We start from the raw sequence: 12,141 nt of genomic DNA, 5'->3' as shown, positions 1-12,141 counted from the left end.
ACTTCTTTACACTTTGAGTTACATTATTGAAGTTTTAGTACAGAACCCCCATTTTTTGTGGTAATAAATATAGCCTATAGCACTTTGTAATAATGTAGCATTAGTGAAATATTTTTTTAAATCGGTCTAGAAGTTTTTGAGTTAATTCGTAACAAACATCCAAAAATACAAAATCCAAATCTATCCTCTTATTACTATAGATTAGTATAATAATAATAATAATAAATAAATTCATTTATTTCGGGCAACTTGGCCCAAACAATAAATACCTTACAGACTAACATACATATTTATAATCAATAATATTTAACACTAATTTGGTAACAAAACGGCGGTATAAGTAGATAGATTAACATCTGCCAGTCAACATTTTATCAGATCTGAATATTTAAGTAAACTAGAGTCGCCAGGATGTTCGAAATGTAGGTATAGTCGTGTTCCTAAACTTCTGAGCGAAAACTTAATCAAAAATATCTAAACACGCTTCTATGCCGTATACAATAGAGTCGTGTTCACATATTTTTGATCAAATTTTTGCTCAGACGTTTAAGAACTCGACTGTAGCTACCTAAATGTTTCACGCATCGTAGGGAACTAAAACGCGCGTGACAATAGTCTTTATCCATTTTTAAACATCTTGACTTGACTGCTCTAATCTACTTTAAATTATGCAGGCTGAAAAAAAATACCTGAATTTCGTTGACTTTGCTGTACATGTTGCTCTCAAGCCCTCGGCCCTGCAGACGCGACAGTGCTTCTAACCCGTCCTAAAACAAAAATAAGCAGTTATTTACAATTAAAACTTATTACAAGCTTTTATTTAACTTGCCCTGTTTATTTATTTGGGTCAAATCTTGGAAGTTAAATTTGGCATACTTATGTAAATCTGGTGACAATGCAAGAATCTAGCAGTGACATCCTGGTGGTCCAGGCAGTTAATGTCCAATAACGAAAATACAAACTGAGACATGGATGCACAGAAAAACCAGAAAAAGAGACCAGCGCTGGGAATCGAACTCAGGTCCTCAGCATTCCGTGCTGCGTGCCATACCCCTACATTACCGCTGGACAGGAGTACAGACACGAATTTCTCCTATGCACCCATCTCAGGTTGCTTATTTCTACTAGGCTACTTAAGCAGCAGCACTAGCGACATCTATGTTTCGCTCTCATCGAGAGACGTAACACAATTTCGTAACTAACCGCTCACCCAGACGAGATGTCACTACTAAGCAATCAAATTATGATTGGTTATTTGCAGTCATCCCGTAAAACCATATCGAAAATATCCAAGCTTTCAATTATATACAATAACATACGATGAATAACCTTAGTTTAGAGATTAACAGCCTTATTCATAAAAAATCCTTATTTGAGGTTTGATCGGTCTGTTACTTAGCAGACTGATTAAGCTTGTTAGACGGTTGTCAAGAAGTATGATTCATAAACGCTTGCTAGCAGTCTGCTAGTTGTTGAGCTGCTGATAGACGGATTAGACGCGTTATGTTGGCCACCTTGACAAATCAAAGACAAAAAAGGGCCTAATCGATAATTTAAAAAAAAAAATTGACAGCAGTGACAGCAAATTACCAGGAAAAAAAAAAAAAAAGCGAGATGTTTGTTTTCCCGCCATTTCCGATCCGCATGTTTATGTTGTGCAAAAAGCCATAATTATGTTAATCATCCTTATTTTTTTTCATATTTATTGTTAATTTATTGTTGCTAATTTAGAGGATTTTTAAATACAAATTCCTGAAAATAATTTTCCTGTTTTTTTTTTAATCTGCGTAGCCCTGCCTTCACTATAAATATCTTCGGTACCTATGGTTTTTTGCTCTAGTCAAAGTCAGCTGTTCAAACTTGTGGCGGCCATTTTGTGACTTAGCAGAGAGATAAAGGAGGGTCTACGGTCCTCTAACTTTAGCAGAGCCTTGATCGACTGATTAGCGCTAACAGACGTTTATGAATCATGTTTTTTAGCATCGGGCCTTCAAGGAGCCTTCAAGGAGGCTCTAACTTTTTATGAATAAGGCTGTAACTGGCTGTAAGTGATTTAGCTTTCATCATAAATTTGTGTGTATTTGCGAAGTTATTATAATGACATAATAGAGATACATTACTATAGAGTATTGTTTTTTTGTACCTTGGACGAGACTTATGGACTGTTAATCATGTTAGGTACCATCGGAAATAATAATGCAATAGTAAGTTTTGACGCAGGTAACAATAGTAAAAAAAAAATAACAAAAGTGTTCAAGCATCTGTAAATTGCCATTGTTTTAATCGGTAGGTATTTTCATATTAAAGTGCATTACCAACTTAAAGATAATGCATCTTTCAAACAGGCATATGAAAATGTAATCTCTATAAAAAAAAATTGTGCTCGTAATTAAGAATACGAAAAACCTAAAATTTGACATCTTGGAACAAAAGTAAAAGGGTACTCTTAAAGTGCCCATGAACTTTCTTAAGCATCAATTAAATTGCCATTAATGTCAATGGTTTCACGATTTGAATAACAGTAAAGCATTTCTCTTCCCTGTCTTGTGGTTGCCAATCATCAATCATTAAATAAATTCATGTTTCTTCATGGGCGATTTCCGTGAAGCGATTTATAATATTTTCAGTGTAGGTACAAATCCAGACGAGGGAAGAAACTCTTCGGAAACTCGTCACAGGGGAAAAATATTCGGGCGGCCTAATATGATGTAGCACACGCGTAATCGAATAGGTATATATAGGTATCTAATTGCCCAAGCATTTTTTGAAACTTAAAAAGCTTTTGTCTTTGTGGTTAATTTGGGTATGTGCAGCTCAACTTTTGCGACTCTAATCTTGGTAAGTATTTAGTAAGTACTCGTACCTATTGTCAGAAAATATAAAATTCATTTTTGTACAAAAGCTTTATTTGCCTTTGATCCAACTTGTGATTTACTAATTTGTTTGTAGGTATTTCTAACATAGTCCTTACCTTAAACGGGTACAGGGTCCCACAGAGGAGAGGGGTAATAGTACGATTTCCAGTATTTTTGACCCGTAAGAGTGTACAACAACGTAGACAATAAAGATACAAAGGCAAAGTCTAAATAATAGGAACAACGCTAGTTGGTAGCCGCTCTTCATACATAAAACATGAAAATCCATATATCATCCTTGCCATCTCGTAGGCCAGGCTACAAAAATTTTGCTCGAGCTACCCATCTAAATCACAACGCCAACCATTTTTCGAAGATTTCGATAAATTAGGTTGGTTAGGTTAGTTGGACTGTAAAAGTTTTTCATGAGAATTTTTGATTAAGTAGTCACATCTTAGATGCCGTACACGTTGTACATCGACAAATGCATCGCAACCTGTGTTCAGTCTTTGATAAAACGTTCTGCTGGAATATTGCGGATTAATTACATGTAACAGTGTATAGCGCTGGCTCCGTTGGCTCGGACACCTGGAAAGGATGTTCGCTAGCAGAGCAGTGAAGAGGAACCACATGGGGCGGCCCACAGAGAGGCGTCCGATTGTTCGCCCCAATTACCGCCGGTTAGATGAAGTAGAGAACGACCTCCGTGCCGTGCTTGAATTTTGAAAACTGGAAGGAGATCGCACAAGAAAGGGCGCCTTGGTGTCAAATCGTATCAGTGGCCAAGATCCACTTCGGGTCGCTAAGCCAGTGGAGTACCTAAGTAAGTGTGTAGCGTCACCTGCAATTGTTTAATTTGCAGTTCCAAATCTTGAGAGTCTTTCTTCAGCTGCTCGTAGCTCAACCGAGCCTGGCCGCCGCCCATTCTGTCCAGCAACATCTCTCCTCGAAGGATCGGCGGCATGCACTCCTGTATAAATAAATAAGTTTATGTTAAAAATTTCATATCATACTTGATATACGCTTTTTTGCTATTACTATTTATGACTGTACTTACATTGTCATCTCTAAGTAAATAAGTACATTTCCGCTCCAAGATTTAAGTCGGTGACATTAACCATTGAAGAGTAGGTACCGTCCCGCGGAGCCGCTCCTGCAGGGCTACACTACGAAACTCGAAACTCGAAGTTCGTGTCGTGCGGTCCCTCTGACACTTTAAACTACTTATAGTTAATACGAGAGCGAGAGGAACGGTACGATACGAACTTCAATTTTCGAACTTCGGAGTAGGCCCGCTGGCCGGACCACCAAAATTTTACTATCAGAATATTTTACTGTCATTACCAGATCAGATAGCAAAAAGTGGTAGGAAAATGGTTTGCAAATTATGAAAACATGACCAAAGCATACACTTACACACAAAAACATTAATAAAATCAAAAAACCCGACTGCCAAACTAAAAGGAAAAAAATAAGCTTAGTGGTCTAGAACTCTGTTAAGTAGCTAATTTAAAGTTCAACAGTCGGGCCCATTACCAAGAGTTTTTGAGTTTGAGCGTCACGATTTAAATGGGTCCCGACTGTTGAACTTTAAATTAGCTACTTAACAGAGTTCTAGACCACTAGGCTTATTTTCTTCCTTTTAGTTTGGCAGTTGGGTTTTTTGATTTTTTTAATTTAATGTTTTATTTTACACTTTTTTGATATTTATGTGAAAACGGTAGATAAAAAGTATTAAAAACTATATAGTTAGAATGGGCTAATTATTAGCTTTCATTTGAAACCCATATTGTTACAATACAAAATATATTTTTTCATTCCTCCGCCATATTTTTTTTCAAAGACGCCATATTAAAATATTATATAGCCTATGTCACTCCGACAGTTATGACAAATCCGATGATACCTCATATGTTAAAATCTGTCTAGCCGTTTAGGCTGCAGCGAGGTCCAAAGAAATGGACATACATACCCACATACATACATACATAAATACATACATACATATATACGCTCGAAAAACATAACCCTCCTTCGGGCAGTCGGGTAAAAAATATTATGACCGTTGCAATTTAAATAAAAGCTTGTAAAAATTACAAATATTATGAGCTTATGGCACGGATTTGGAATATGCCATATCCGTATCCGTGGCGTACCTCTATCTATAATGAAAAGTAGCCAAAAGCAAATTACGAATATTGTGGAAAAGTCAGAAAGTTTTTGTCCTACTTAGTTTCGTTACCTATTTAATTTTTTTATATTTGCCAGCTCTTTGTTTGGGTTGACATTGTTAGTGACTGATCCAAAATCGATAGTTCTATTTATATTGCCTACTTTGGCTCGTTTGTCATCACATCAGTCATTCACTTCACGGTCATACAATGATATTATACATTACATATTATACATACAAGTTTACATTTTACACTTAGGACTTTTTTCGGGTTTCAATAACCAAAATGAAAAACTGAACTCCTATTAGTAGAGTATTAAATTCGTCTGTTCGCGCCTCAGTCCACTTAGACTGTTAATACCTACTAGAAAACTGTTTCAAGGATTTTTCAAGTATGTAAATAATATTTAAACTTACAAAGAGGTCCGTTTTGTAATATTTTTATGGTAAGGCATGGGGCGGCCTCTTTACGTAAAGCGGAGATGATTTATTTTCTCGTCTACGCCACGATGTGAGGTGTTGATTAGTCATTCAAACAGTGTCAAGTGTTTCCCCTTTCACGTAAATAGTGTTTTCACCTCAGCAGCTCAAACAGGCAGGTTTTGCTATTAAAAATCAGTGAGCAACATCGCATTTTGCTCACTCCGTGAGACAAAGTAACTTTAAATTTATTTTTTTTAAATTCTAAAAGTGCTGGCTGGGTCTACTCACTGAAATCGAAATATTTGAACTTCCCTTTATCTGTCACTAACTTTCACTTCAATGCGAAAAAGCGAGAGATAGGATCAAATGTGTTGATTACAATGAATGAATGAAAGATTTATATGAAACACACAATGCAACAACATTTTTACAGAAATTACTTAATCTAATAGTAGGTAAGAATATATTTTATTAATTATTAAATTTAGATTCAATAAAATAAAATAATAAGAATACAAAGAAAACTTACCTAAGAAACCTTAACTAATATATCTATATGATACTATAAAAAAATAATTATAAAATTTTAAAATTATAAATATAAATAAAATTATAATTATAAATTAAATTTATAGTATTATTAAAAATATATCGATAATAAATTACATGAAAATGAAGTATTTTCAAAACCTCGTTGCACGAAAGCCGCTGCTCTTGGTTAATAAAATAGTTCCGCATACTGCCTACCTCTTAGGGTTGTAATAAATATTTGTCCAACTGAATGAGTTTGCAACTAATCTTTTTTAACCCCCGACGCAAGAAGAGGGATGTTATAAGTTTGACCGCTATCTGTGTCTGTGTGTGTGTGTCTGTCTGTCTGTCTGTGACACCGTTAGCTCTTCAACGGGTGGACCGTTTTGAAAACCTTCGCTTGCTCAGGTTTCAATATAAGCACTCGTGCCAAACAGTCACTTTCCAGCCTTGCATAACAAATAACTATTTTTGATAGACGAAAAGAATCACGGCGGTTGTAACGAATTGAAAAGGAAAACTATTACACCTATGTAAATTTTTACACATTACTAAGTAGGTAATGATCGACCTAAACATATAACATTGCACATTTTGCCGTATATACAGGATGTAATCGTTAAGTGTAGTCAGGCAATTATTCTGTAAATATAACAGATATCAGAAAACTTTAAACTGATATCGAAAGTACGTTGCCCAATGAGCAAAAACACAATAATAACTTTTTTTTAAATGAAGTAGTAAGTAATATTAAAATTAAGTTTGACATTGTTTTTAACATAAAATACTACAAGTGAACGTTTTCAAGTGAATTTAATTCGCTTTCGCTGTGAATTTGTCCTGGTTCGATTCCATATTTGTTCGAACTTCCATTTTCATGACTATTGTGTTTATGCCTATACGAAGGCTCAACGAGTTTGGGGCTAAGTGCTATGTTGTTTATATTATCTACATCTACAATGCCGGATCAGAGTGGAGATAAAAACCCTATGTCCTCACTTAGTCCGTGAGGGTAAGTGACAGGACCGGTCGACCCTCTAGCGAATCTATTTAGGAGATTTAAATGAAATAGCCCGAAGATATATTGAGGAACCGACCCTTACGGGAACTTGGCTATACCCGTATTTAGTAGCCGTACTTATCTAAAAATGACAGTAGGCTTGCATTGTTTTACCTTGAGTTTTTATGTTTAATTTGAATACCTTATCTATATCTATAAAAAAGTAAAGTGACTAATCGACTGACTCACTAACTGACTACGTACTAGGGTGGAGCGAATTTTTTTTTGGATTTTGAATGCTGAATAGTGCTAAAAAGTTGCGATTTGTTCGAAGGTCTATGAGAAAAATAAAAGTATTCAAACTACTTTGAGCCACCTACTGTCATTCAAAGATTGAAAAAAAAAACTGTTATGTTAGACTCCGTAAAATATTGTTTTTACCTAAAATTATGTTGCCATCTTATTCAAATTATACCTTAGTTTAAGTAAAACGCCTTTGTAACGCACTAAATGTACCAAAATTATTAATTAAATAGACTGCCAAAAGTACCAATACCACCAATTTTCGTTTAAGTATGTTTATGTAACTTGTAACACGAAACTGTATGTATTGATATAGTTTTTGATTGAAGCTGATGTCTAGTCACTTTTCAGGATAAAAAATATTTATTTATTTTTATGTGAAATTACAAAGTTTTCATACAAGAGTCAAAATCTTCGAGGTAAGGTAGAGGACTAAAACATATGTCGAAAAAATAATATAAAAATATTTATGTAACATACTAGTCCATATATGCAAGTTTTTAGAGGTATTCGAGATTGATTAAACAACTTTTTTTTCTACATACATGGACGCTCCACCCTACTACGTACACCCTACCACTGAAGAAAGAGATTCGAAATCGGACATATTCCTTGAGAATAATTATAGGTACTTACACTAAAATGAGATTTGTCGTAATTTTTCTTCTCATAACTTAGTTCATATTATGTTACAAAGTATCATTCCAATCATTAGAGCTGATTCTGATGAACAAATTATTTAAGTATCTACAACAATTCCTTGTTTAGAATAAAATTATGTTTTATTAGCTGTAAAATTAATTGATTTTGTTACTGCACCTATTCATATTTCATTCAAATTATGTAGTTTAATAACTGCTATAATATAGCATAGTGCAACTACTTGAATAAATCTAAATTCAATATTCTCAGTCTGCTCGGAGCAGACAATATTGTAACTTAAATTCCTATCTAATAACTATAGGAATCTACGGCACGAAACAAAAAGAACTTAACAAGAAACAGCTGGCAGGAAGAAGGTCTTTTAATACTGACACACATCTAGTTTACATATTAATCAAAGTTATATCTAAGTTATTGAATAAAAGCGTAGGCACGTATGAACTATAGCAGAACTAAGGCATAAAAACAAATCATTTATAACCGATATCTTATCTGGCACAAAAATGTACTGAGCGGCAAAAAATCTGGCCCTTAAATGTATGCTGAATCGGTAATTTTGTATGAAGGGTGGGCCAAATTTGGTGCCGCTGAGTATATTAACGAAACAAACTTTTACGAACAGTCTATTTAGAGCAAATTCAAACAACGTAGTTACTAACTACTTATGTAAAAAAATGGACATTGACAAGTTAAAATTTCGTTAACATCACATTCTCGTGTGGAAATTCAGCTAATAGCAGCACTAGCAGTCTTTTAGCGGGAATCGCAGCGTTACACGGTTATTTATTTTTTCCTCTTTATTCCGCATTTAATTTTGTGTTTATAAATCAATCAGACTGTTAAGGAAATTAATATCAATGATGGGGATTTTCAATAAATCAATCATTTTAATTATACACTGGGTACGGATTTAGTGCCTTTAAATTGTTCACCATTAACTATAAATATTTGAACATTCTTTTAATTTGTTCTACAGGTACCTATCTACTGGAAAAATACTAAACGGGGTGTAAGGCGTTGAACTCAAGACGGTACTTCAAATTTATATCATTTCCTGAGGAGAGAAGGCAATAATAATATGAACGTGAATTTGTTGATATTGCCACATGGCACATGGATAGAAATGGTATAGGACTGTAGGTATGGTCCTCATATACAAACACATGAAGAATTAGGCGGCTTTGTGCTTCTTGAGGACGTCAACCAACAAAAAAACTCATAGGATAGTTTTTATGAAAGGGTCGGTTCATAAGTTTCAGATTATGGCAAAAAGGATCACATATTTTCATAACGACTTAGTAGAGACATCGAGAGGTGAATGCCATAACTTTACGAAACGGAAACTAATGATGTTCGACTTTCATACCCTTATAGAAATATTCCAAAGTTGAATTTATATTTAAAAGCAACAATATTTGGGCGTATTAAGTCTGCTACAGAAGAAAAATGGCCCATAAAAAATATAAATATGCATTCCAGTTTAAAATTATAAAATATGATTCAATTACTGTTAAATTTTTAACCCCCGACGAAAAAGAGGGGTGTTATAAGTATTGGAAAAACCGGGCTATGTTGTGTGTTGTCTGTGTGTCTGGTGTGTCTGTGTGTCTGTGTGTCTGTCTGTGGCACCGTAGCTCTTAAACGGGTGGACCGATTTGGAATGCGGTTTTTTTTATTTGAATGAAAGCTGGTTTTCTAGAGATGGATCTTAGACATATTATCCAAAATCGGTTCCAGCCGTTTCAAGATCATTCAGATCTTTGTTCGCTGCGGTAGGAATCTTAGACACATAATGGATATTTACTTTACTTCAAACATATTGGACTTAAAATTGAAACACCCATGTATGCTATATAGCTATGCAAGATTATGGAATTCTCGGCCTGATGCTGGCAGCCAGGATATCCGAACATAGTAGGTACACTCTTTAATAACTATAGCAGATATATCGGTATTGGGTTCGTTTTGATCAGTATTTCTTCTACAAACAATTTGCAATGGTGGCAAACAGGATGAGGGCTGATGCTGAAAACAGCCAGATATTCCAGCACAATAGTACACTCTATAAAAAATAATAGCACATATGTCGGTGTTTGGATTCGTTTTGATCAGTATTGATTCTTACATACAATGCCAGTGGTGGCAACACGACGAGCTGATGCTGCAGCCAGGAATATTAGCAACCAGTATACTCTGAAAAAATAATAGCAGATATGTCGTGTTTAATTTCCTTTGATTCAGTATTTGATTCTACATAACAATGCAATGGTGGCAACACGATGAGCTGATGCTGCAGCCAGGATATCCAGCCACTAGTAGGTACACTCTATAAAAAAATAATAGCACATATGTGCGTGTTTGGATTTCGTTTTGATCAGTAATTGATTCTACATTACAATGCAGTGGTGGCAACACGACGAGCTGATGCTGCAGCCAGGATATTCAGCACACCAGTATACTCTTTGAAAAAATAATAGCAGATATGTCGTGTTTAATTCCTTTTGATCCGTAATTGAATTTTCTACATTACCAATGCATTGGTAGCAACACGACGAGCTGATGCTGCAGCCAGGATATCCAGCACACAGTATTTTTACTCTTTGAAAAATTAAAGCAGATATGTCTGTGTTGATTCCTTTTGATTCAGTATTTGATACTACATAACAATGCAATGGTGGCAACAAGATGAGCTGATGCTGCCAGCCAGGAGATATCCAAACACACTAGTACAGTTTAAAAAATACATATCAAAAGTTTTAAAAAACAAGAAATAAAACTTAAATTTAAAATTTGAAAAACCCCCGACTTAAAAAAACGCCAGCAAAATTAAAAAAAAAAACGCCCGAAAAAAAACGCTGCTGAAAAAGACAATTAAAAGTAAAAAATAATTATGCGCTAAATAGTGTTGGCCGCGACTTCATCTGCGAAGATTCGGTTTATCTCTATCCCGCGGGGACTATGTGATTTACCCGCAAAATTAGCCTAAGTTAATTAGTATAAAGTATCTAGTAATATTTTTTATCTAAGCGTTGTATATTTTGCGCTTCTTTTGTGTACCGGACACATTAAAGCCGCGGGGCACACACACCCTGGCTACGGATAAGCGTTTAAAATTTTAAATTGTTTCCTTTTAGAAACATGATGCTGACAATTCTGACCTAAAATGCATTTCGGTCAGATATTTTCCAACTGACTGGCACATAGATCTCGTGAGTCCATCACGTGCTTTATAAAGAATAACGACCGAATGTACCTTATGAAGCAAAAATATCTACTAATCCTCCTAATATTATAAATGTGAAAGTTTGTGAGTGAGTATGCGAGTGAGTGAGTGAGTATGTTTGTTACTTCTTCACGCTGAAACGGCTGGACGGATTTGGATGAAATTTGGCGAAAAGTTAGTTTATAACCTGGATTAAAACAAAGGATACTTTTTATCCCGGTATTCCCACGGGATAGGGATAAATCTCGAAATAACAACCTCTGGGCTTAGAGTCATGAAATTTGGTATGTAGGTAGTTGGACGTTTGGAATAATAGATAGTTGACTTTTTGACCCGATATTCCCACAGGATACCTAGGATAAAATCTCGAAATACAAACCACTGGATTTAGAGCCATGAATTTTGGTATGTAGGTAGCTGGACCTCTGTAATAACACACAAGCTAATTTTTATCCCGATATTCCCACGGGATAGGATAAAATCTTGAAATATTAACCGCTGAGCTTAGAGTCATGAAATTTGGTATGTAGGAAGCTGGATGTCTAGAAAAACACATAGACGACTTTTTGACCCGATATTACCACGGATACCTATGGTCTGTCCCAGAATTCGAGATACTAAAATGACGTTTCATGTGTTACCTGTTTTTTGCGTCTCATAAATAGTGATGTGCCGCAATCGGTTATTACCGTAAGATTTTGTAGGTACCTATGTATGTATGTCGTAAAATATTAAGATATGAACGGATCCGTGATGTACTAAAATGTAGGGCACTTAGGACATTCTAGAAAAGTAAAATAGTCTAATAAAAATGCGACCGTTTTCGAGATATTTTGACTTTTTATAGATGTTGATGTTTAAGTTTCAATTTCATTCTAAGTAAGTTTTACATTAACTAGAATAATGAATATTTGATTTATTATTCTATGATATGAATATCTAAATAAAAACACGAGAAAACGCACTGATC

The 12,141-nt window shown here is 34.9% G+C and overlaps 1 protein-coding gene across 1 annotated transcript in view; it reads right to left on the bottom strand.

The window, feature by feature from the left end:
• The window catches only part of Stacl (SH3 and cysteine-rich domain-containing protein), a 263,899-nt gene that overhangs the window by 70,593 nt on the left and 181,165 nt on the right, over positions 1-12,141 (bottom strand). Inside the window, exons 10-11 of the mRNA XM_074095440.1 lie at positions 3,697-3,825; positions 690-767 (exon numbers count right to left, since the gene is read on the bottom strand). Coding sequence (XP_073951541.1) covers positions 690-767; positions 3,697-3,825 — 207 coding nt within the window. The remainder of the gene's footprint in view (positions 1-689; positions 768-3,696; positions 3,826-12,141) is intronic.

The sequence above is a fragment of the Choristoneura fumiferana genome, chromosome 12 (assembly GCF_025370935.1).
Source record: "Choristoneura fumiferana chromosome 12, NRCan_CFum_1, whole genome shotgun sequence".
Lineage (NCBI taxonomy): Eukaryota > Metazoa > Arthropoda > Insecta > Lepidoptera > Tortricidae > Choristoneura > Choristoneura fumiferana.
Note: the sequence above shows the minus strand (reverse complement) of the source record. Positions and strands in the feature narration are given on the sequence as shown.